Source organism: Rattus norvegicus, chromosome 11 (assembly GCF_021556685.1).
Source record: "Rattus norvegicus strain SHRSP/BbbUtx chromosome 11, alternate assembly SHRSP_T2T, whole genome shotgun sequence".
In the NCBI taxonomy this organism is placed as follows: domain Eukaryota; kingdom Metazoa; phylum Chordata; class Mammalia; order Rodentia; family Muridae; genus Rattus; species Rattus norvegicus.
This window is the reverse complement of record NC_141544.1, coordinates 87,146,927-87,174,142: the sequence shown is the minus strand read 5'-3', so window position 1 is coordinate 87,174,142 and position 27,216 is coordinate 87,146,927. Positions and strand designations below refer to the sequence as shown.

At 41.8% G+C, this 27,216-nt stretch overlaps 1 protein-coding gene and 1 long non-coding RNA gene across 9 annotated transcripts in view; one reads left to right on the top strand and one right to left on the bottom strand.

The window, feature by feature from the left end:
- The window catches only part of Uts2b (urotensin 2B), a 36,390-nt gene extending 15,009 nt beyond the window's left edge, over positions 1-21,381 (bottom strand). For 2 of the 8 annotated variants that reach the window (XR_015632845.1, XM_087576722.1), the window contains exons 1-3: positions 21,049-21,112; positions 20,649-20,928; positions 98-217 (exon numbers count right to left, since the gene is read on the bottom strand). Coding sequence is in view for 6 of the 8 variants with exons in the window: in XM_087576722.1 (XP_087432848.1) it covers positions 98-197 (100 nt within the window). In the remaining 2 variants the exon portion in view is untranslated. 8 annotated transcript variants of the gene reach the window in all.
- LOC102548576 (uncharacterized) lies at positions 20,709-26,428 on the top strand. Its single transcript, XR_015633147.1, has 2 exons — positions 20,709-21,415; positions 25,626-26,428. It is a non-coding gene; the product is annotated as an uncharacterized LOC102548576 (long non-coding RNA).
- Positions 26,429-27,216: the final 788 nt, after the last annotated feature.

Genomic DNA, 27,216 nt, shown 5'->3' with positions numbered 1-27,216 from the left:
TTATGGAGTTATTTCACTAATGGCAGAAAAATAAATGAAATAAACAGACAAAGGATTATTCACCCACCTGTAAGGCTTTCAAATCAGGCACACATACCTGAGCTCAGATGCGGCCGTCCACGTACAGAATGTAAAAGGGTCGTCACAGACAACAAAGCCAGGAGTCCAAAGCAGAGAGAAGTTGAGAAGAACTTCATGTTAAAAATCTCTTCCAGTTCTAACAGAGAAACCAAATTTTCAAGTCAAGGCAGATAGTTCAATGGCTGTGGAGTGCAGCAAAGCCTGCCTTTATAAAAGGCGAGTCTTCTAGATAAGGGAAGACATTTATAAAATGTAATGCATCCTGTCAACATGATTCACTGTCCGGAGAAGTGATGGATTGGCTACACATTCAATGGCAGGAAGAACCAGATCGAAACATCTCGTACCTGCCCATTTCACTAAATGCAGACATTCTCATGCAGGCTCATGCAATCAAACACATGTACAAGCCCAGGGCAGTTAGTCGGGAAATAGAAAGTGTACGTTGGCCAACCATAAACTTTTGTTTATTTTCCTCATTATATAGGATTACTTGTCCTGAGATCCTTACAATGCTAAGGTTGAGAACATAGAAAGATGGTAAAAGTGGGACCAATTTGTCATGTTTTAAGAAAAGTGATTATATTCTTACTAGTAGCACAACACCACCGCATTCTTAACCCACCCGAAGATTGAAAGTTGGAAAAGGCTCAGGTTTTAAATGCTCTGCCTCAGTAAAGAGATGGGCTCTTTCTGCTTCAAGCAGCACTTTCTTAAATCAAGGCTCAATTTAATTAACTCATTGCTGGCAGATGTCCCATCAATTACTCTCTTTAATACTCGCCTTAATTGATATGGTTTCATTTTAAGTCAGAGTATTTCATTATATCCTGAATTCTGATTTAATGGCCCCAGTGATGCTGTAATGACCTCTGGTCTGGGCATTTACTTCTCCTAAGGGACAGAGGGCACATCAAGATTCAAATGGGGTAAACATGATTTTTTTCCCTATGCAGTTCCTTTGATATTTTCATGAATAAGTCTGAACTCCCCATTTGGATATCTGTGTGTGTTCCTCTGTGTTCTTTCACAGGTTCATTTTCTAGTTGGAACTCTTGAACATGTATGTCCTCAAAGTGTTGCTGACATGTTGCCAGCTGGCTGGCGTGCTCTGTTCTCTGTCCAACTTCCCTGATCGTGTCAGAATCCTCTGCTCAATGCCACCCACGCCAAGACTTTAGTGTTATTCATCTTACTCCAAGTTGTGACATTTCTTGACCCTTTGGACTGTATATATCAAATGTCATGACCCTTTGGACTATATATATCAAATGTCATAGTCCCTTCCTCTTTCATTACTAATGTATGTTTATATGCCTGCCTCTACCTCTAAACTGAAAAGGTTCCCAGAGACATCCTAGCCATTTCTATCCTGCTATAAAAGGATTTCCATCAACTGAAGAGAAAATGAATGAGAACATGCTTGATGTGTAAAGAAAGAGCTGCATTTCCAGGAAATCGAAAAGAAATAAAATGAGATAATAACCCCCAGCCTTGTTTCTGGTTACAAAGATAAAGGAGTCAAAAGAGTGACTATAATTCTTTGTTTATTATTAAATCTCAAAGTTTAAGAATGATCAAGACCTTTAAAGTTTGATCCTGCTATCTTACAACACTACTGTGTTTCAAAATCATCATTCAAATACACTTCACGTTCGTCATCATTTACTTACGGGTTATTAGAACTATTTTAGAAGTCTATTTTTAAAATATTATAAATATGAAAAATAGTCATCAGTGCCATTTGGTGTTGAGAGGAAACACAAATATGGCTTTAGAATGTGTAATTCCAAGATAAATGCTAAAAGAAAGGAAACAATAAGATACAAAATAAACTCATCGAAATTAAACTAATAATTGAAAGTTTAGAGTTCTGAGTGATTGTCACAAGAAATCATAAAGTTAGCTGTAAATAGCTTTAAAATGTATTCACCTTATGACTCTTAAATTTAAATGAAAACTTTAAAATATACATGTCTGTAGTAATGTTGCTCTGGTTAGCCTCTAACTTGTTGTGTAGGCTAGGCTGGTCTTGAACTCATAGATTCACTTGTCTCTGTCTGTAAGTGATGGGATTACAGGCATGCTCCATATTTGCCAGACATGGGTAAATATTAAATATAAAGGTGTGTGAGATATACTTTTATTTTTATTACATTTATATTTAAGTATAAAAATGTATTCTAAACTTTAATGTAAAATTCATGAGGATTCCTAAATCTGAAGATAATTTTTGTTATTTTCCTTCATTGTTGGTGCCCGTGTAAATAAGTATTTATGTCTATGTATATGTGTGTGTGTGTGCATGTGTGGGTGCCTTTGCATACATGTGTGCATGCATGTATGTGCACACATGTGTGAATGTGCGAATGTGTCCATGTGTGCAGGTGTGCGTGCATGTTTGTGAGTGTGCATGTATGTGTGTGTATGCGTGTGTATGTGCGGATGTGTGTGTGTACATGTATGTGTGTATGAATTGTTGAAGATAAGAATCTAGGACTAAGTAACTAGCCACTCTACCACCGAAATACACCAAAGCCTGTGAACATGGTCTTGAAAGTGGCAAACTAATTTGACTGTGACGATTCACTTCTAAACAGATGCATTCTCTTCAGATTTTCAGATTTTTGTCATGCAAATGTTTCTTTTCCTGAGCCTAATGTAAACTCACACATATTTTCTCCTGTCAACATTGACAAAGTAAAGGAAAGTAAATCTCAAGCTACATTCTATAAGTAGAGAGGAAAACCACTTTCCCAGATACATAAAAGCTAACTAGGTGCATGACCCTGAGTTGCTCGGTAAAAGGAACCGTGAAGGGAATTCCTTACGAAGGAGAGCAGGAGTAAAAGTGCTCAGCGTGTTATAAAGTTAGAGAGTCACATCCCTGATGGCAGCACGTGGCAAGTCCTCACAGTTTCGATGCAAAAGCACCCAGGCAAAAAAGTATCTGTGATAATTATCACAACCTTAATTGTAAGATGAGATACGATTTGAAAAGTACTTAAAGTGGAACATCGACAGTGTAAACACGATTGGTCTGATGGCACATGCCTTTACTCCCAGGATTCGAAGGGCACAGGGGGACAGTCTCTGTAAATTAGTTCCAACCCAGCCTTTTCCACACACCAAGTTTCACACCAACCAGCTGTGGTGGGCACTAGTAGCCTCTTAGTGAATTTCTAAACAAGCTACCTGTTAGTCACAGAGGCGTTAGGTCAAGCACAGAGATGGGGAATGAATGTCTACGATAAGGGACCTCCTTTCCAATATAGGAGGCTCCGAAGTGTCAAGATCACTTAGGTAGCACCTCCACTACAATGTTGAATGGAAGTGTTCGGCAAGGGCCTTAGGCAGTCTGCTTTCTCAGGTTGCTGTTGCTGCTGCTGCTGCTCCTGCTGCTGCTGCTATTCTTGTTGGTTTATGTTTTTGTTCTGCTTGCATGTTTTGTTTTAGTTGATTGTTTTCTTTCTATTTCTTTGCAGATACCATCTTTTTATTGAGGGAGTTCAATTCCTACCTTTGTGTTTTCATTTTGGAAGGATATCAGACTTTTGCAAATTCTTTCCTTTCATATATTAAGGATCGTAAGATTAAAGTACCTCTTTATTGAAAATAGTATTACTTTGAATTGTATATATTTAGCACACCTTGGCCATGGTATTTGATAGTCTTTATATGTGATTGCTGAGTCCAATTTGTTTGCATTTTATTGGGGATTTCTATATTAATTCACTATCCACTTTGGTTAACAGGTTAATGCTGGACTCACATAACAGATGGAGACCGCTTCTCCCTTCCTCTGTGTTTTTAAGGAGCTTGTGACATTAAGGCCAGATTTTCTCCCTACATTGTACTCCTAACCCCTTCAGTGTATGTTAACTTTACCTTCCTGTTTCCTTCGCAACTTCCTGAAGCAGGATTTTCTAAACCCTTACCGCTGTTAAAAACAGCAGCTTCTCCCTTCCCTGGTTGTCTCCACTGCTGAGTAGATGCTTAAGTAGGGAAAACTCCCTGGTTCTCTCCTATGTTACTGGTGACCATTTCTCAGTTCCTTCTTCTCTGGCCTTCAAAACCAGCACTTCCTCAGGCAATGAAGATTCTGTTCCCCTTTGAGAACACTCTTCAGCCTACTTTTGAGAGATGGTGCTGTTAATTCTACCACCAGCCAGAGTTCATCCTTCTTATCTTACCTACATTTTGAATAACAAAACTACATATCCCAGAAGGCTTTACTACCTGGGTTTTTCATAAGTTTCTCTGTAGTATTGAAACTGAACCTCATGCTTGCCTCTAAGTTTCTTTCCTCATTTCATAACCACATTAGTCTTCCCATTACTCCTTCTCTAGTGTCACAGCACTTTCTGTTATGCCTTCTAAGTCCCTGAATCTCCCAAGTCCCTGCTGCTTTCTCTTCAGAACTAGAAAGAGAACACATTACCTTGGTACAGCTAAAACACCCTCACTAGCAAGACTCCTCCCACCCACTGTGCCTCCCATCAAGACATTTTTAAAGTCAGTGAAACAATCTTTGGGAAATGTACCTGCTTGTCCATAATTGTCTTACTGAAATCCTTCTGACATTTTTTCTATTGCTATTATGAAGTTGGCCCAAGCTGTTATAGAAGGTCTTGTATCACAGTCTTTGTCTGCTTCTCTGGCTTGTCCATGCCTATCTTTCTTTGCTGGTCACTCAACTACAGATGCCTCTTCCAGTTCTTCAAAATGTCCAAGCCTCTTTCTGCCACAGGACATTTGCACCTGTGCGGAAGCACTCTGCCTTTCCGTTCACTTTTCTCACTGTGTCCCAACTGTGCATTTTAAGCTTCAGAAAAAGTATTACTTCCTCAGCCAAAATTCTTATCAATTCCTCTAGACTAAAGTCATCACCCCACTCATAACCTGTCACCCAAATGCCACTGAATTGCAAGGTTTTCTTGAAGATCTCCTATCCTGACTCTAAATCAAGTACCTGAGTATGGTTTGGGTTTTTCCAGTGCCTTTCTTTATTGAAAGTCCATATAAGACTGAAGCATCATCTACATTGGCTAATATATAACTAAATCTTTCTCAACCACTGGAACGGTTGACCTCATTTGTCCCTCAGAAACAGGTAATGATTAAATGAATGGATCTGAGGTCCTCTGTGTGCAGCACTCAGAGCTCACTCATTGAAGGGAGTAAGCCTCCAACTATTCCACACAGAGCAGTACTGTTCCAAGGAAAGGAGAGGGATGGATGCTTTCAAAACCATGCAGATCTGAGCCATTCCAATGCAGAGCCCAAAAAAAAAAAAAGGAAAAAGGCCTCTGGTATGGCTGGAATCAATGGCATTGAGTGAGTGAGGTAGAGGGTAGCCTGATGTGACTTGATGACTGGTAGGTATGTCAACTACAGAAATACAGATGTTTTCGTATAGATAGATAGAAACATAGAAACATAGATGATAGATAGAAACATAGAAACATAGATGATAGATAGAAACATAGAAACATAGATGATAGATAGATGATAGATAATAGATGATAGATAGATAGATGATAAATAGATCGATTGATAGATAGATGATAGATAATAGATGATAGATAGATGATTGATAGATAGATGGTAGATAGATAGTCCATCTCATGTTGAGAACTTAGACGTCTTCAAGCTCTGGAAGCACAGGACCCTACAGGACAAGACTGAGCAGACACCCACCTGACTGACATTGCTATGCATTGCTCTTGCCTCACCACAGCTCCCATCCACACATCTTTGTTCATTCCCTGTCTCATATTGGAGCTCCTGTCAATATGAGTAAAGATTTCTCTAACACACTTGGATGCCCCAGTTTGGGCAAGCAAAATAATTTCCTTTCCTGCTTGAATGTGAAATGCCTTCTCACAGGCCTCTCTGGTTGAAAGCCTGGTCTCCAGCTGGTGCCTCTGCTTCGGGAGGTTGGAAAACTTTAAGCTGGGGAGGTTTGGTGGTGTAAGTGTGTTACTGTGTTTAGACCTATGGGGAATCATTACCTGCCCCACTCCTGATCCTACATTCTGCTTCTGCCAAAATGGAATGGGGCAGCTACTGTACAATCCAGCCACTATAAGCAGAACTGCTACAACCTTGTCTTCCTCTCCAAGGCCCTGACACCATAAGATGATATTGATCTGCCTTTGCTTAGGTGTCTGTGTCAGATATTTTCTCATAGCTAGTAGAAAAGTAACTATTCTATCATCTATCTATCTATCTATCTATCTATCTATCTATCTATCTATCACCATTTGTCTTTCTATCATCTATTTATCCTTCTTTATTTCTATTCCTCTGTCTGCCTCTTTCTGCATCTTTTTATGTCTTTTTCTGCCTATCGAGCTCTCTCTGTGTGTCCTTCTCTGTACACCTCTGTCTTTGTGTCTCTGTGTCTCTCTTTCTCTCTTTCTCTCTTTCTCTTTCTCCCCCTCTGATGGGCCTCTATACTGAAGTTGTCCAAATTTGATATGAAATCCCCCAGATCAATCTTTTAGCCTGCAGCTTCTTTCGCATGAGACACTTTCGTCTCTGTCGTGCATCCCTTTCATACCAAGAAAAGATATCTCATGTGAGCATGAAATTAAACATAGGAATATAGGCAGTAGTATCTAAGAATGCTAAGAATGCATCACTTAATATATATGGTTATATATGTATACATATATCTATATATGCATACATCATACATGCACACACACACACACACACACACACACACACACACACACACAATTCCTTAGTACCTGTTCAACCCTGAAAACATAACTACCAGCAAGTTAGGTTTGTGGTAGGGGAGAACTATTATCTGTTAGTTTATATTTACCCCACCAAAAATATATATGAAACATACAGTTCTAACTAGATTCCATATTAGTTTGAAAAGTTGCTGTATTAGTCATGGTTCTCTTGAGTCACAGAAATTATGGTTAGTAAGGGAATTTGTGAATGACTTACAATATAGTCTGTAGTCCAACTTCCCAACAATGGTCAGCAGCAGCTATGAATGGAAGTCCAAGTATCTAGCAGTTGCTCAGTCCCACATGTCAAGCAGGCAAAAAAGAGTCTTCCTTCTTCCAATATCCTTATGTAGGTCTCCAGCAGAAGGTGTGGCCCAGATTAAAGGTGTGTAACACCATGCCTGGATCTGGGACTTGCTTTGTCCCAGATGACCTTGAACTCAGAGATCTCCTTGCCTTAGTCTCCTGGGATTCATAGCCACTATGCCTCAAGAGCTCCATGCCAAGATCCAGGTCAGAAACTTGTATCTCCCACCCCAAGATCCGGATCACAGGTGAACCTTTCAATTCTGGATTATAGTTCATTCCCTATGTCGTCACGTTGACAACCAGGAATCCAGTACAATCCACCTCGTGTCAACTTGACACAAATAAAATCCTATGGCCACATGAAATAATAACAAGGTCATGAATATGCCTAGCATGATATAACTATTCTTTACATAATCACAAGCTCGTTAGTAAATTTACAACGGGGCAATGTCCCTTAGGAACATTCTATTAGTATCTCAACTTAAATACCAATCGATGCCAAAGAAATTGGAAGACAAATGTGTTCTTACAAAAATAAAACAGAAGCATTCATATTACTTTCTAATCCTTATCTCTGCAACTGGTTACATGGCCTTAGCTGGTATCTTTAACCTCTACTACCCATTCTGTATTCCCTCTACCCTCTGCAAGCACCTCAGCTAGTCTTGGTGCTTTCCCCAGAGGAGTGATCCATACCTGCTGGGGACAGTATACAAGGACAGGGACTACCAGCAGTAGGCCCGAATGGAGACACCTCAGAAACCCACCTCAGCCCCTTGTTAAAAGTAAAAAAAAAAAAAATAAAAGGTGACATCTGGGACCCTGAGAAGCAGGAGATACATCCATCCAGGGGACCCGCCACTTGAAATAAGAGGCTGCCTGCAGTAGTCCGGGATGGAGACATCTCAGTAGCCCACAGCAGATCTTTGTAAAAACTGTTCCCATTTCTCCTAACCTTAGCCCTGGACAATGGCTGCATAGATTTCATTTGTGCATGACTGCCTTTCAGTTGGTGGTGTGCATAATTATTCTATTATATCTGACTTTTCTACTTCTTTCTCCTTCTTCTCTGGTGAATTCTGTGAAACTATATGTTCCTGGATGTAATGATTCTTAAACAATTGGAAATTGAGGCATAGGGACACAGCACAGCCCTAATAGCCCAGGTGCGTGCTGTCTGTTCTTATCTTGGAAACAATGTAATAACTGCACAATGGTAATTCCAGATTAATGCTTGACTTGCCAAGAAACTTTGAAGAAATTAATAGAAAATGAATTAGAGTCAACATTGGGACCGCCCCCAAAAAAGAAAAAAAGTTATTGAAGTTAGAAAATAAGTTTTGCACAACATTTGAGAGTGGTTTCTGGATAAGAAAGTGTGGAATACATAAAGTTATATACTAGTAAAACAAAGTCAAAATACTGAGTCTCTTACCAGTCATTCTGTGCATTGTAAAGGAATAGAAAGCTAGCAGAACTACTGAGTCAAGGGTTAACGATTCTTTCTGGCCACTGCCTGGCAGCTTTGCCCATGTCATTTATCATTAGAACTTCACAGGAAAATGCAAGTAGCTGACCTCGGAGCTTTAAGCTCTGAAGTGTAATAAGTCAAAAGATAAAGTTTAAATAATGGTAAGTTTGCAATTATTATTATTTTGGCCACAAGTCTGGGAATCAGGGAAGTTTGAAACTTTGGGGAACAGTTGGAATTCTTAATTCTTTGTGGGATGTGGTTATTTTTTTGAATTTGATTTGGCAACGATTATACAATGTCTTTTTCTACCTGCTTTTGGATTATCAATAAAACACTGAGGCAAGAGAAAGAGAGCGAATGAGAGAATGAGTGAAGGAATGAATGAGGGAGCAAGTAAGAGAGCATGGGTGAGCATGGGTGAGCATGGGTGAGCATGGGTGAGCATGGGTGAGCATGTAAAGAACAAGTGGAGAGTGAGGGGAGAGAGAATGAGGTATATATGAGTTGTGTGTGTGTGTGTGTGTGTGTGTGTGAGAGAGAGAGAGAGAGAGAGAGAGAGAGCATGTGAAGAGTGAGTGAAGAGAGAATGTGAGGTGTGTATGAAGAGTGTGTGTGAGAATAAAAGGATAATGAACAGAGGGGTACATGAGTGTGGGAGTTTGAGAAAAAGGAAAGTGCAAAGGAGAAAAGCAGAGTACAGTGCGCAAGAGAATGCAGAGCGTGTGCAGTCTCAAACTGCAGGAGAGTGAGCAGGAGGGGGTGGGGGGGAGAAGAGAGAGTAACTTTAAGCCTTGAAATTGCCTGTCAGTCTGTACCCAAAGAGTAGTATATTTATTATGTGCCTTCCAGATATCTCTGCTTCCAGTTGAGCTCTCCCACCCTGTGTCGAGGCTGGACCCTGTCACATACTTTCATTCCTGATGGGTCTGTGTCCTTTTCCATTGTGCTTGGATTAGGCTGTTGTAGTTTCCCTTTGACTTTAATCACAGGTCATGGTAGCACTAAGAGATGCCCTAAGGGATCTCCTGCACTCCAGACATAATCCTTTTTACCTCCATTGTGGAGAGGCAATCAAATTTCACCATGGTTATCTGGATCTATCACCCCTCCTAACACTGTTATTCCTTAGCCTGTGGTTTAAGGACATTAGAAGCCCAAAATGACCAAGGGGAAGCCTGAGCTTCCAGTTCAATGGAATGTTTGTTGTGGCTCCTGGTAGGAGCACTCCCTCCTCTGGAACCAAAACTTCTAGAGCAGCAGAATTTCCTAGAGAGTCACTAGGAGTGATAGTGAGTGGAACTATTCCCTTTTCCACCCCTTGATTCCTGAACCCATGGATGCTGTCTATGAGAGGAAACTATACCATATATCAGATGCTGATTCAAAGTATATACTGCCTTCTGAAGATCTCTGCCCCAGCCTTCCATGCTGCTGCCACCTAATTGATTCTGTAATGGTCTTCAAAAGGCCAGTCCACCTTTCTAGGAGACCAGCTGCTTCAGGATGATGGGAAACATGGTAAGACCAGTGGATTCCATGATTGTGGGCCATCTGTCGTACTTCTCTGGCTGTGAAATGAGTTCCTTGGTCAGAAACAATACTATGTGGAATATTATGACAATGGATAATGCACTCTGTAAGTCCATGGATAGTGGTTTTGGCAGAAGCATAATGTGCAGGAAAGGCAAATCCATAACCAGAATAATTATCTACTCCAGTAAGAACAAAACATTGTCCTTTCCATGGAGGAAGTGGTCCAATGTAGTCTACCTGCCACCAGGTTGCTGACTAGTCACCTCAAGGAATGGTTCCATATCTGAGGCTCAGTGTTGTCTCTGCTGTTAGCAGATCTGACCTTCAGCAGCAGCTGTAGCCAGGTCAGCCTTGGTGAATGGAAGTCCATGTTGTTGAGCCCAAGGGTAACCTCCATCTCGGTCACCATGGCCTCTTTGTTCATGTGCCCATTGAGCAATGACAGGGATGGCTGGGGAAAGAGGCTGGCTGTCTACAGAATAGTTCATCTTATCTACTTGATTATTGAACTCCTCCTCTGAGGTCACTTTTCGGTGAGCATTTAAATGGTATGTAAATATCTTCATATCGTTCGCCCATTTGGAGAGATCTATCCACGAACTTCTTCCCCCGACGTCTTTCTCATCAATTTTCCAATCATGATCTTTCCAAGTCCCTGACCATCCCGCCAATCCATTAGCTACAGCCCATGAATCAGTGAAAAACCACATCTGCCCATTTCTTCTCCCAAACAAATTGTAATACGGTGTGTTATGCCCAAATTTCTACCCACTGTGAAGATTTTCCTTCGCCTATATCTTTCAGGGTTGTCCTCGAAGTTGCAGCTGTCCAATTCTGGTTGGTGCCTGCATAATGTACAGAACTGTAGTAAACCCGGTCCTCGTCTTCTCTTCTTCCGTCAGCAGATCGTAGGGAACACCCCATGAGGCTATAGGTGCATGCTTGGCACCAGATGGCATCGTAACAGGAGTAGAAACCATAGGCATTTGAGCAACCTCAAGTAACTTGCTTGTGTCTTCAGGACCTGCTCGGGCCTGATCACATATATGTCACTTCCATTTGACAATATACTGCTGCCGTGCACGTCTTTATGACTTGGAGGGTCTGATAACACCCAGATCATGATGGGCAGTTCGGGTCACCTGGTAACTTGCTATCCTGTTGTCAAACATTCAGTTTTTACTATGGCTCAATAGCAGGCCAAGAGCTGTTTTTCAAAGGGAAAATAGTTGTCTGCAGATGACTTTGTGCCAAAGTCCCAAAGGTATCTTCTGTGATTTACCTACAAGGGCCTGCCAGAGGTCCAAACAGCATCTCTATCTGCCACGATCAAGGACCATCAAGCGCCGTCAGGTCTGCTGGATCATAAGGTCTAAGTGGTAGAGTATCCTGCACAGCAGCCTGGACTTGTTGAAGAGCCTTCTCCTGTTCCAGGCTCCACACAAAGCTAACAGCTTCAGGAGTCAGGTAAATGGGCCTGAGTACCACACCCAAGCGAGGAATGTGCTGTCTCCAGAACCCAAATAGACCCACGAAACAGTGTGCTTCTTTCTTGGTGGTGGGAGGGGCCAGTTCAATAACTTATCTTTCCCCTTAAAATGAATATCTCTGCACGCCCCACACCACTGAACCCCTAAGATTTTCACTGATGTAGATGCCTTTGAATTTCGGTTGGATTTATTTCCCATCCTCTGATATGCATATGTGTTACCAATGACTCCAAAGTGGTTGCTACATCCTGCTCACTTGATCCAATCAGCATCATGCCATCAATATAGTGCACCAATGTGATACTTTGTGGAAGAGACAAACGACCAAGATCCCTTCTAAGTTATGACACAGGGTAGGAGAGTTAATATATTCTTGAGGCAAAACTGCAAAGGTATACTGCTGGTCTTGCCAACTGAAAGCAAATTGCTTCTGGTGGTCCTTATGGTCAGGTACTGAGAAAAAGGCATTTGCCAGATCAAAAGCTACGTACCAGGTTCCAAGAGATGTGTGTGTTAATTTGCTCAAGTAACAAAACTACATCTGGTATAGCAGCTGGAATTGGAATTACTATTTAATTTAGTTTTCAATAGTCAACTGTCATTCTCCATGATCCATCTGTCTTCTGCACTAGACAGGTAGGAGAGCTAGGAACCTCCACCCCTGCATCTTTAGTGCAGTAATTCTGCAATTCTTCCAGGAATAAGATACTGTTTTTTACTCACTATTTTATTTTTTGCAAAGGCAACTCTAAAGACTTCCATTTAGCCTTTCCAACCATAATAGCCCAATAGGTCAGAGAACCAATGTGAAAATTCTGCAATTTCTAAGTATATATATATATATCCCAATTATACATTCTGAAACTGGGGAAATGACCACAGGATGTGTTCAGGGACCTACTGGACGTACTGTGAGTCAAAAGTCCATTAATCACTTGTCTTCCATAGTCCCCTACTTTAACTAGAGGATGTTTCTTAGGATCTCCTGGGATCAATGTCAATTCAGAACCAGTATCCAAAAGATCCTGGAAAGTCTGATTATTTCCCTTCTCCCAGTGTACATTTACCCTTGTAAAAGGCTGTAGGTCCCTCTGGGGAAGAACTGGAGAAAGGCTAACAGCAAAACTTATAGGTGTCTTATCAAGATCCTTCCTCAGGGAACCCTGGCCACTCCTTCATTCAAGGGGTTCTTGGTCTGTAAACTGGCTAAAGTCTGGAAATTGATTCACTGGCCAAGACTGCCTTTTACCACATTCCAATGCAGCCTTTCTTTCATTTGGTTGAGAATTTTTCTGCTTATACAGATCAAACAGTTATGCAGTAGGCTTTCTATCTATTTCGTGCCTGGAAACACCATGGCTGATTAGCCCGTACCAAAGGTCCGAATGAGTCATGCCATTATAAATTTCACCTCTCCTGTGCTGGCCATTACAGGCTATGCCATTATAAACATTGTTTTGTCTATGCTGTCCATTAGAACAACTACGATCACCTTGTCTCTGGCGATTCAATGCTGCCACCTGGCCCTTGTTACCTCGGAGCCCAGTTAAACCCACTGCATTTAATTCATCTAATTGAGCAGCAGCATCTCCAACCCTAATGTCTCGCACAAGGGAAAGCACAAGAACAAAACTCTTCAAATGTGCTGGTGCCCCTCTCACCAGTTTGCATCATATAGGATTCATGAAGGGCATATCATCTGGGCCTTCCCATTGTGGAGGATTAGGTTTTATACAACGTATCCACGTAGCATCGAAATTTCCTGGAGCTTTATAATCCCTTCTTCAACACTAAGCCAGGGGATATCAGGCATCTCCGACTCCTTTCCAGTAGAGCATCATTTGATAAATGCTTCAACCAACCATTCAAACTTCTGACACCTCTTTTAACTGTCCAAGCTTCCATGTCAAACCTCAAATCTCCAGTCAGAGGGCGTATAGCAATAAACTCTGTCTGATTTATGTTCCTTCCACCATTATCCCACACCCTTAAAATCCATTCCTATGCATATTCCTAGACTTCTGCTTGAGTGAGTTAGCAAACTCATTAAGCTCCTTAACAATGTAGTGCATTTCCTCATGTACTATACTTCTACCTCCCCTCCAGGGGCCTGTTTTGCCTTGAGTCTGATTATAGGTCTATTGGTGGGCCTTGAGAAACATCAGTATTGCCTTGTCTGGCATTTTCTTCAGAGAAAGTCATTGCTGGTTTATCAGACTCTGGGGGACTAATTTTCTCATGTTAAAAAGTATTATTTCAAGGGGTGGGGCTAAGGGTACTACTTCTTCAGGTGGAGAAAACCCTTGAGAATCTGAAGATTTGAAATTCTCAGCTTCAACAGGGTCTTCACACACATCCCTATCCCAAGTTAGAGAATCCCATTCTTTGCCAATTAATGCCCTTACTTAAACTGCTGACACCCTCTGAGGCTAAGACTTGGATTTTTGCTGTAATTTAGCCAACCTTATAATGAGGATTTTCTTGCAACTCGAGCTCTATGGTTGATGGAGAGAAGAGTCTCTTCAAGGGCAAACTTAGAAACCTTTAGATTGTTTACTTGCATCTGGAGCAGTTTAATTTTACCGTACAGCTCATTCTTTTCCTTCATTTTTTTTCCAGAGATACTTAGAGTAACAAACCAGCAAAATCGTTTTTCCAATTTCAATTTTTCCCCCAACTTGTAGAAAGCTTTGAACACTGGATCACCTAATTAACCACCAGTTACAATTGATGGGTCAAGATAATCAAAGGCATTAGCTTCTTTAAGTTTGAAATATAGTTTCCATCATTGGCCTTCAATATTCTCTGAGCTCCCAGGAGAGAGAGTGTCTGGAGAGGTTTCAGGAGTTGAAGGTGCTGGTGAATTATTAAAACAACTCCAGGTTCTTAAAAGATTCATCCTTATCCTTCTGCCCCTCTAGAACCACCTCACTTCTCATACCAACTTCTATATTAGGGTTCTCTAGAGTCACAGAACTTATGGGTAGTCTCTATATAGTAAGGGAATTTGTTGATGACTTATAATACAGTCTGTAGTCCAACTTTCTAAAAATGGTCTGTGAATAGAAATCCAAGGATCTAGCAGTTTCTCAGTCTCACAAAGCAAGCAGGCAAAGGAGAGTCTTCCTTCTTCCAACGTTCTTATGTAGGTCTCCAGCAGAAGGTGTGGCCCAGATTAAAAGTGTGTACCACCATGCCTGAATCTGTGACCTGCTTTTAAGCTCACCTGGGACAGTTGTAAAATGCACTATCCTCATTAATAACAAGGTTTTATAAAAAAAAATAAGGCTTGGATTGGAGTTCTTGTCTTCTGTGGAAGAATGGGAAATCAAGAAGGGACAATTTCCCTGCTAATGGGCTTTTCAATAATTCCCTGCAGAAGCCTTAGTTCAACTCTAACCTTTATCCATCCCTCCTGATAGGACAGAAGAGTTACTGACAGGAATGATGTAATGAAATGAGAGGCTCATAAGAATTGTACAGAGAGAACCAGCAATATAAGCTTATTTGCTAATGAATGCCCGAGTCCTTTTTATTGATGTAGAGCCTTGTCCTTGAACTCCATGTGCATTCTAATTGCACTGCACATCATCGGGACGAAGCCTGATCTTAATCCTTAGGTCCACACTGAGAGAGTCTCCGTGATCTGGAGTTAATGCAGCCATACAAAATCTTCGCTAACTCTATTTCAATACTTCCTCCACATTCTAGTCTCTCCTTCTTACACTGAGTCCTTTGAATCAGAAAATGGAGGCAAAACTTTATACTGATGCTTTATTGCAGGATACAAAAGAACACAGGGCAAAGAAAAAAGATGAGGTACTCCTCCTTTAGTTAGGCTGTTACTGCTGTGAAGAGAGAGACACCATGACCAAGGCAACTCTTATAAGGACAACATTGAATCGGGGCCAGCTTACAGGTTCAGAGGTTCAGTCATTATCATCATGCCTGGAAGCATGGCAGTGTCCAGGCAGGCATGGTGAAGGAGGAGCTGAGAGTTCTCCATCTTGATCCAACTACAAACAGGAGAAGACCGTCTCCCACATTGTTAGAAGGAAGGTCTCAAAACCGACTCCCGGGGTTGGGGATTTAGCTCAGTGGTAGAGCGCTTGCCTAGGAAGCGCAAGGCCCTCGGTTCGGTCCCCAGCTCCGAAAAAAAAGAACCAAAAAAAAAAAAAAAACCGACTCCCACCCTAATACACTTTCTCCAACAAGGCCACACCTACCCCTACAAGGTCACACCCATTAATAGTTCCACTTCCCGGGCCAAGAGTTTTCAAACCACCACAGAGTGAGAAAATCAACTGCATGTGATGGTATTTCTTACAAAACTGAAGCCAGCAGATGGATGTTGAAGGGATAAATCTAGACTGCTGGGAGGAATTGTTGAAGAATCTTTTACATTGGCAGTGAGTAGCAGGAGCTTTATTATTAGCTCAGCTGTTTCTACCATAACTCAGGCATTGATTACTCTGTTGAATCAGCACAGACCTGACAAAAGGCCAATCAGAATGTCTCCTGAAAAGCCTATTGTGTGTTTTATAACATGTGGGAAAGATCAACAGCAACTTGGTCAAGATACCTTAGGATTATGCTACAACGTAGAGTGGGAGAGAAAGAGAGAGTAGAGCCTATGTAAAAACTAACTGTACTTGTTCCTAGTAAGATCAGTAACACAGAAGAGCATAAGAAAGTACCCGTGGCTGGCTCTTGCAATATAATAATGATACTATGTCTCCTATTAGAGTCATTTTTCAGTGGCCAAGGCTCCCACATAATTTTGTTGGACCCTCAATTGTCCCAATCTATTACCTTGAAAGATGTTTGAGTAATAGTCAATCTTGAAAAGCAAAGGTGGCTTCTTCCTCAAAGAAACAATGGAGTTATTTCTAGTACAGAATAAGAAAGATAATCTGCTTGGCCAAGCCAAGATCAAGGAATATACTGCCTGCTAGAAAAGATTTAGGGTACCTAAGCTTGACACTTCTCTCTGGTAACACACACTGTTAAACAGATAGTTATCACCAAGACATTTCTTAGTGTCTTCCTATTATCTTTTGTGAATGAAGGTTGGGATACTGATGAATGTTACTGTCTTAATTAGGGTTTTATTACTGATAAGTGACTCTCTTTTTATAAGCAATTCTTATAAAGGAAAATCATTTTATTGGTGCTGGCTTACATTTTCAGAGATTTGAACTTAGAGTTCTTCATCTGCATCCATAGGCAGCAAGATGCTGATACTGGTTCGAGCTTGTGCAACTGAGACCTAAAAGACTCCTCCCCCCAACCCGCCCATGACACATTTCCTCCAACAGAACCACACCTACTCCAACAAGATCAAACCTCCTAATAGTGCCACTCCCTATAGGCCTAAGGAGGCCATTTTCCTTCCAATCACCACAGTTATATTCTTACAATTGTTCTTCCTGTAAAAATAAACAAACAAACAAAAGATGCCATTTTTGTCTTGATCTCAGGCATAATACATTTCCTGTCAAAGTGCATTAAATATGGCAGACTAACTTACTGCCTAGCAAGTGAAAACATATCTCAGATCCTTCACACTTGACATACAAACTCTTCACTCATCTACTGTGGTCTAGTTGTTTATTACAAGGGTCACAATAGTGAATTGATTGGGAAAACTCTGGTGACAATGACCTTACATATTTTAGGTCTCTGATGGTAGCTCAGATCTCTTACATTCCTCTGGAATATTACACTTTGCCATAATTATTTATTACTCTTTGTGTAGGGGATGAAGTCACAGATGCTTAATGTAAGTATGCTATTGTGACTGATTTTTTTGAAAGATAGGCCAACATCTTTAGGTAGACACAGTTAGTTCCTCTAACCTTTCCAGAGGACATTTGTAGTCATTTGACAACAAGACTTGGAGTCAATGAGTCCTAACTCTGGTCTTCAACGTACACTGTTTTTCTCTGACAAAGGGGCATTTCCTGTGACAGGGATCCATTCTTTTCTTTGGCACAAGGGGCCCACGAAGTTTACATTTATTTCTCTTTATGAAACTCTAAAAACTTGATAATTATAACAAGCAATTCCCGGCATTCGTTTGTGAGGGATGCATTACTATTTACGTCAGGCTGGCTTCAGACTCGTTCTGCATGCGAAGCTGGCGGTGGAACTCTGTGCGGTCTCCTACCACACCCTCCCCAGTGCTGAATGACAGGTTTGCGTTACCTCGCCTAGCTCTGAACCAATCAATTGTAACAACCATTCCTCTCTTAGTGATTGTCCATCTGTTCATCAGAAGTGGAAGCTTAGTCACTGTGACGGCCATAAGGGCCAGTCAGCTGTGCCAGTCTGCCTCACAGCATTGGGGGAACTAGGCCCTATATCCAGAATGCGAGTTGTAGCTTCGGTTTTCCGTCTGAAGCTAAGTCTTCTGTTAACTGTTTTCCTGAAGCCATGAGGAGAAAATAGAGCTTGCAGTGCTTGCCACATTGTAACACTGCACTGGGGATGCCACATTGTAATACTGTACTGGGGAGTCCGAGGTCACAAGAAGACAGGGCAGGAAAGAGAGAAAACACTTACAAGACCAGTTTTGTTTTTTTTAAATTAACTTGAGTATTTCTTATTTACATTTCGAGTGTTATTCCCTTTCCCAGTTTCCGGGCCAACATCCCCCTAGCCCCTCCCCCTCCCCTTCTTTATGGGTGTTCCCTTCCCCATCCTCCCCCCAACAATCACGTTCACTGGGGATCCAGCCTTGGCAGGACCCAGGGCTTCCCCTTCCACTGGTGCTCTTACTAGGATATTCATTGCTACCTATGAGGTCAGAGTCCAGGGTCAGTCCATGTATAGTCTTTAGGTAGTGGCTTAGTCCCTGGAAGCTCTGGTTGCTTGGCATTGTTGTACATATGGGGTCTCGAGCCCCTTCAAGCTCTTCCAGTTTTTAACCTTTGATATTCGTATGTTTATAGAAAATATAAGACCATGTAGGACAAGTATATTTGTTACTAGAAACTGTCCGAGTTTCCTAAATTTACAGTTTCCTCAGTTGTTGCCAGGATGATCCTCTCACTGAATCGAGTTGCATCTTCATTAAACAATCCAATCAGTTGAATGTCTACATGAACTCTTTTCTCACCCGTTGACCCATTTCTCTACGACAGTGTTGCAGCCATGCATGCTGGAGATCTCTAGTAAGTTCTAAAAGCCCATGCTGTTTATTTTTCCCTATTGATTACTTTAGTGTTCACATTTACCTATTAATTGTCCACTTCTACCCAAAAAGGCTGAACTTTAGTGGAATTATGCTCTGTTCATAAGTCAACATTGAGAAAACTGGCCTCTTAAAATATTTATTTGTCAACTGGGAAGCGACAATTGATCGTCTACTCCAGATTGTCTTCAGTCACTATGAGCAAGCTTCAAAGCCAGTGCTTGACTTGTAAGTCTTGCTTATACTTGATAAACCTCAGCGTAAAATAATGAGTGTTTTAATTACAAGAAAATGTGTTAGTCAAAAACTTTTTCATCCAACTGTGACTACTAGATGGAAATATAATTATTTGTGTATACTAACCTTATATTCTATATTCTTGCCTTTTATGTCCAGTAATTTTTTTCAAATTTCTTTTAGTTGTTATTTAGATAATCATAGCATACATGTAATAAAAATTACTGCTTTGAAGGGTATAAAATGTGGATGTCAGTAAGAGTTCCATAGAACTCCCTTCCTCCCACGTTTGAGGACTATAGTCTCATACCAACCCACAGGGTTCCATTTCAATACAGATATATTTCTTGATTTGATTCACTGACATTTTGTTCAAGATCTTTTCATTTCTCTTTATGATCTATGTGGATCACTGTGGTAATAGAATCTGCCAGGCTTTAGACTTGACCCGCGTAGAGCGAGATGAGCCATGTTTCACCTTCTAGGCAAATCTTCCATACTCCAGCCATGGAAAATTAGTTTAGTTGATGGTATTTGCTTTTATTACCAGAAATTTTACTTCTACATTCACGTTAAACAGCTCTTCAAAGGTTTTTATGCACCTTTACTTCTGTATTGAGGCTCCCCAACGGACAACTGACCATACATTTCACTGTAGGCTCATATTATAAATACATAAAACTTGCTTACACTAATCTATTAGTGTCCTTGCCTACTAAATATAGAATTTGGGCCATCTCATTTTCTGTGCTCATTGATTCATGTATTTTTTTTATATTTTTAAGATCTATTTATTTCACATCTAATAAATTTTAGTTCAATGTTGGGCATCATAAAGAGATTTTGTAAAAATATGTTGTGGCATTTTTGGAGTTTTGTTCTGGCAAGCAGTTGATTTTTCTAGACACTTTTTAATTTGCCAAGCCTGTTTTTAGGCTCTTAACTTTACATATATACTGATACATTTATATCAATATATTATATTCATGCATATTATACATTTTTCAATATATATCTTGCCATACATACATATATATGTGATGGTCTACATTGCCTTGGGGCTCTGTCAGCAGGAAGGTTACTATCAGATGCATCCGTTCTATCTTGGATAAGATTGTAAGTAAAACAAGCCACTTTGCTTTATAATGTACCCAAAGAGCGATGTTGTGCTATCAGCAAAATTGACTCTATACGAAGGAAGGAGGTTACAGATAAGGAAATGAGGCTATGAAAGGAAAGTCTGTAGAGACACTGACATCAGTGAGGTACCTGATGGCAGGGTAGTGACAAAGGGCTATAAGTTCTGAGGAGTGGGAAGTAACCCTGTAGTGCAGGTAATTGTCATTGAGAGATCGGTGTGGCTGTGAACAAAGCTGGGAGGACTTAAAGAACCAAAGAATAGATTCTGGAATAGATGATGGGTGAGAGGAAGACAGAGGCACATTCGGGTTCATTGGATTGTTGGCTTGGGCTTTTCAAAGACCCTTATGGTGGTTCTTAAACACTTTAACCTCCCTTCCAGCCCACCAGAGGTAGTGGGAAGGAATGGTTATTAGGATATGGCGGAAACGGACCTGTTTAGAAATTGCTCTTTGGAGCGAAGCCCATCTGCATTGTCAGGAAATGAACTGTTCAGTTCACCGGTCAGCAGCGGCAGCTTGATCCACTTGCAAATACTTCGCAGATAAGCCAGCAGTTCCGTTCAGTAGTTTTGGGATAGCAGCAGCAGTGGCATGACTAATCCAGGTCTCAGTCGGATTGACATCTGTCAGCAGGAGGGTATCGGCCCTTGTAAGCAGGAGGGACCAGGGCTACCTGAAGATTTTGCTGCGCATCTCTCCACAAAGTGAAGATCTGGAAAGACCAGAGACCAAGAAGCGTTGCAGAACTGGCTCTACAAGCAAGTCCCTCTGACAATCCACTGAATCCTATGTATATGCTTCTCAAACGTCACGTGTCCTCCACACGTCTTACCTCACCATGTGTCTTGCCTCAGCACTGGAGTCTTTCAGTCTGTGTCAGCTGACATCACTTTATCAATCTTCACAAGTTGGCAGAAGTGGCAAGAAGCAGCCAGCCTGCCACCAGAAGTTTTTGGTGAATTTCTCTCTACGGAGTCATGACAATTGGAGCTCAACGATGCGTGTAAAGCGGACCAATAGATGTATGTCATCAGGAAGAATCCTTCATCACGAGTCCTTTCGTGCGCTTGCTTTAGCAAAACATCCTCTCACCTGTGTCCATTTCAGGAAAACACTCCTTCCATGTGTTTGCCCCAGCAAAATACCAGCCAACACAACTTTCCAAAGAAACCAGAAGCTTCCACCTCATTGGACTATTGGTATGTAAATTAAATAGTTGTTAATTTAGGGAACTGGTAGGGCTGCAATGTCTTCAGACAACAGTCTTCATTAGGGAAGGAAGGGCAAGGTGGGCTCAGCAGGAGACAAAGAGGATTTGGTCGATAATGACAGAGGAACGATACTGGAATGAACGGGAGAACAGTGCTGCATCAAAAGTCTGCTTAAGGGTCCTGAACGCCCATGCAGTATTGTCACCAGCAGGCACAGTTCCACTCTACCACCCTCGATAGCCAGAAGAGTCCCCTTTCCCTTTAGAGCTCTCTATTCAGGCCAAAAGAGGCTTTGGTATAGGAAATAATTTGAGGGTGAGCTCTTATGACGTGGAGCTGGGGATTAAGATATGTGTAACCCAAATGTTAAGGACAGGGATTAATAGAGTGGGATTCAGGGAAAGAGTAAGACATGGCTTAGCATGAGTGCAGCTCTTTAGGAAGAGCAACGGTATGTGAAGGATTTGGGTGGTTCCAAATTACACCCCTAAAGGTTGCTAAGAACCCTCCCCATGTTACTCATTACTTTTACTCATAGCTATGGACATGTGAATGCAGGTACCTAGGGAAGCTGGGAGAAGGCATAAGATTCCCCTGGAGCAGGGGACAGACAGCTGTGATCGACTTAACAGGGTTGCCAGAAACTGAAACCAGACCTTCTGCAAGAACAGTGCTCACCCAACCCCTGAGTCATCTCTCCAGTCCCATAAGATTGTTGTTTTCTTTTTAAATATTGTTTAGAAATGTAGTTTACAACTAGGTTAAAAGTTAAATAATCTTCTTCTTTCACAAAGCTTTGAGGTGGGAGGGGATACAGTGCATGTAGTTCAAGAAACATAAGGTTATACATCACATGTAAACATGGTCTATTTATTGTCATCAACAAAGTGTCTTCTGGTGGCCTCTCAAGTTTCCTGTTCTCGGCCCACACCCCTTCCTTCCATGTTATCATGAAGATTTCTATCTTTCTACCCCCCTTCATTGTGAAGGTCCACATGAAAATTCTTTGAGGTCTGAGACAAACAGACACAGGCAGCATGATGCATTTGATATCTCGGTAACATCTGTTAGACCTGAGTTATATCTCCCCCAAAGAGACATGCTGAATGGAGAACTCAACGTTCATTTGAATGGGACTCTGTTTGGAGACCGGGTTTGTCACAGGAAATTAGTTTAAAGTGAGATGTTTAGAGTGTGTTTGCTCCTAATGTGACTGATACTTGTGACTACACAGAAGAAATGTAGGCATAGAACAGACATCTTGCTTGCATACACCTGGAACGAAGACCACATGGGAACCTGTGAACAAGGCAGACACCGGCAAGACGAAGAGTTAGAGACTGTAGAAAAAAATTTATCTTTTATACCTTTCTGTATTGAAATTCTCACTTCTAAGCTTGAAATATATGTCACTCAACCCTCCTATTTTGAAATCCTCTGGCGTCCCTAGGAAACAAACACCATCGCTTTGGTGTACATAGACTATGTTTCTATTTACAAGCCTCACTCTGAAGCAGCTCTCGTGTATAGATCCTGTTGAGGAGGCAACAGGAGCTGGGTCGTCAAAGAGGAGAGGAGAGTCTTTTCTACTCTATGTAATGCCATGTGCAGCCCCTCATCCCGGTGTCGTCAAGGTATAGCGTCATTAATTCATCTGTCCATTTTGTTTTCTGTTTGTTCTTTTTTATTTGTGACGCTTGCTGATAATACAATTAGATAACTCTGTTCATTTCTAACAAATACTCACTGACTGCTTGCTACATACTCGGATTAAGGACTAACTAAGTATTAGGGAGGACAGTCAATATACCAGATAAAAATCTCTGCTGTCATAGTATACTTTCCAGTTGTTCCAATTGGGGGATTTTATGTTTTCCAAGTAGATTTCTTATGTCCACTTTCTACACATTCTGATGGGTATTTATTTATTTATTTTACACTCCAGATTTTCTTCCCCTCCCAGTACACCCCTCTACTCTTCCACATCCCATACCTCCTTCTTCCCAGTCTCCATGAGGTTGTCCCCACCCAACCCACCCCACCAGACCTCTACACTTCCTGGGGTATCCAGTCTCTTGAGGGTTAGGTACATCTTCTCTGACAGAACCCAGATCCAGGAATCCTCTGCTGTGTATGTGTTGGAGGCCTCACCTTAGCTGGTGTATGCTGCCTGGTTGGTGGTCCAGTGTCTGAGAGATCTCGGGGATCCAGGTTAATTGAGACTGCTGGTCCTCCTACAGGGTCGCCCTCCTCCTCAGCTTCCTCCAGCTTTTCCCTAATTCAACCAGAGGGGTCAGCAGCTTCTGTTCCTTGGTTCAGTGCAAATATCTGCATCTGACTCTTTCAGCTGCTTGCTGGGTGTTTTGGAGGGCAGTCATGGTAGGTCCCTTTTGTGAACGCCCCTTAGCCTCAGTAATGGTGTCAGGTTTGGGGGCCTCCCCTTGAGGCCTGTTGCTGGACTTTCTTTTCCTCAGGCTCTTCTCCCTTTCCATCCCTGCATTTTTTTTTTCAGACAGGTCAGAGATTTTGACTATGGGCTAGCAGTCACTTAATGCTCACTTAATGCCCTATCTTTCTGGCGGAGGTGGGTTCAATAAGTTCCCTCTCCCCACTGTGGGGCTTTTCCTCCAGCCCCCTCCTCATTTGAGTCCTGAGGTCTCTTACCTCCCAGGTCTGTTACATTCTAGATCATCTTCTCAACCTCCTTCCTCCCAAGGTCCTGTTTCCATTCTTTCTGCTGGCCCTCAGGGCTTAGTCCTTTTCCCCCACCCAATATCAGATCATGCCCACCCTCACTCCCATCCCCTTTTCTTCCCTGTCCCTCCTTCCCTCCTCCCTTGTGGTTGCTTTCTTCTCTCTCCCAAGTGGGACTGAGGTGTCCTCACTTGGGCCCTTCAGCTTGTTGACCTTTGAGAGTTCTGTGGACTGTATCTCGGATACTTTTTTTTTTTTTTTTTTTTTTTTTGCTAATATCCACTTATTAGTGAGAATATACCGTACATGTCCTTTTGGGTCTGATTTATCTCACTTAGGATGATATTTTCTAGTTCCATCCATTTGCCTGCAAAACTCAGGATGTCCTTGTTTGTTCTTAATAGCTGAGTAGTATTCCACTGTGTAAATGAACCACATTTTCTGTATCCATTCTTCTGTTGTCAGACATCTGGGTTGTTTCCAGCTTTTGGCTATCACAAATAAGGCTGCTAAGAACATAGGGAACATGTGCCCCTCTGGCATGGTGGGGTATCTTTTGGGTATATTTCCAAGAGGGGTATTGCTGGATATCTAGGTAGGCCCGTTTTCAGTTTTCTGAGGAACTTCCAAATTGATTTCCAGAGTGGTTGTACCAGTTTGCAATCCCACCAGCAATGGAGGAGTGTTCCTCTTTCTCCACATCCTGGCCAACATGTGCTGCCACCTGAGGTTTTGATCTTAGCCATTCGGACTGGTGTAAGGCAGAATCTCAGGGTCGTTTTGGTTCGCATTTCTCTGATCCCTAAGGACTTTGAACATTTCTTTAGGTGCTTCTCAGCCATTTGAGAGTCCTCTGTTGTGAATATAAAATTACTCTTGCCTGGCCCTTTCTAACGAGATGGGTACTGTTAGCCCAGGCTGGTTTCAAATGCACAACCGGCTGCCTCCAGTTGCTGCATCAGACATTGCAGGTGTGTGACACCATACCTAATAACCTTCTAGTTGAGGACCTATCACTTCTCTTAAAAAAAGTAGTTAGTGGTACAAATATTGACTTGTAAATAACAGTTCTTAGGACATTCGAGTCATGATTTGGCCTTGGAAGAATTTTTTAGGATCGGACCCAATTTAGCGATTTACACTTCTCACGGGACTGTTACTTAAATCGCAGAGCTGACATTTTAGGATGGTTAGGGGAATTAATCACACAATCATTCCTTGTTAAACTCTTTTAAAAATGAGCTGTGCCCCTTGTTGCTTCAATCCTTGGTTAAACAGTCTCTAACCCTGAGCTTGAATTGTTCAGATTTAGGGCAGATACGGCGTGGGCGTGAGTCACTGGAGGCGAACCCAGCGGTGCAGGGTTTTTTCAAATCTTCTATTTTGGAAACTGGACGGAGAACCCAGTTCCTCTTTATTACTTTCTCTATTAAAAGCAGCCGGTTCTTTAAAGAATAGGCACAACTTTAACTTCTTTGTTTGTTTCTATGTTTCTTCTGGCCAGAAGCGAGGATGTTTTTAAGAGAAGCAAACCTGCAGATTATCTCACCGAATTAGTCAGCTTCTAGGCAGGAAACATGCTACAATCAACACAATTTAACGGAAAAGAACACAACTAAGGGACTATTCACAGGGGCGTTGGCAAGACCGAGGCAACTAGCAACCGTGGGAAGCCATTCCACCCAGTCAGAGTGCTGCAGGGCCATTGGAAGGAAAAGTGGCCATTAGCGACCTGCGCCAGCCTGAAGCCGTAGAAGGAAACCTTTTGGACTGTGTGCTTATTAAATCTGTCCTTTCTGCCTTCAGGCTTTACCCACCTACAAAACCATCCTTTAAGTCCTTTTTTATGAATCTCAGACCCAGGCAACTGTCCCATCCTCACCAGGCAACTGCAACACTCACCAATTGGATGACTCTAAATCTGTCTCCTATCTTGAGTCTCTCCTGCTCTGCGGGGGACTTCCAAAACAAGTAAAATCAAATCAAGCCAAACCCAAACCCAAAAACCCAAAGAAACAATCCTTCCTTCTACTCCTCCATTGCCCAACGGGTTCACTCCTGCCTTTCTGCCCCTTTCCCTAATGGGTAAAAGTGTTTCTCAGTGCCAGGCCTGAAGTTCTGCTTTCCTATTGGCTACTGGCTTTTCTAGTCGTTAATTAGATTGATGTGTCCATGGTGAATGTCCCCCTCCTTACCCACCTAATGAGAGTCCTCATTCTATAGACAGTTTGGTCTCAGTGTCTTTCAATGGCTAATTGGACTTAGTTCTTTCGAAATTAAAGAGTCCACATTAAATGATTACAAATGCTTTCAATATTAATATGGGTTTTGACCTACTCAAAATCTGCTTACCTGTGTTCAAATCCCACCTTACCCTTCCCTTTTACAGCTCACTTTAACCTCCTACGGGACGGCTGTGCTGCCTTCACTTTCTACTAAAAACATCAGCTCCTCCATCTTCTTACCCCTGCCTTAACGCTGAAGAGCTCATACATTCTTTGCGGAGTGCAGGCTTCTCTCTGCTGCCTCGCCGACGGGCCGAAAGAGAAATCTTTCCTCCCCAAACCACATTTCGGAAGAGTAAAGATTTCCACAACTACACACATCTCCAACCCAAACTAAAATGCTGTTGCTTCGCTTCTCTCTCTTGGCTTCATCTTAACCATAGGTACAGGAGGGGAGGTCTATAAATGCCCAGAACTTCTTAGACTTCACAAGGCAGACTATTACAATAGTCAAGAACTTTCAGCAGGGTATAGGTATCACATCCCATTTAATCCCAGCATTCTGGAGGTAAGAGCAGGGTTATCTGTGAGTCAGAAGTCAGCTTGTTCTACAGAGCAAGTACCAGGACAGTCAGGGGTACAGAGAAAAAAACCCTGTCTGGAAAGACCAAAACCACACTAAACCAAAATGAACGAACTTTCAATTATATGGGGGTCAATTAAATTTACTTCTAGAAGTAGTACTTCAGAACTATCGGTCTTAGATTTACATGTAACTGCTTACAGTAGGACCTGTTTATCTATATCAGAATCAGTGACAACGATAGCTTTTTAGAGTAAAAAGTTTTCAACAAGTACAACAAAGTCTCC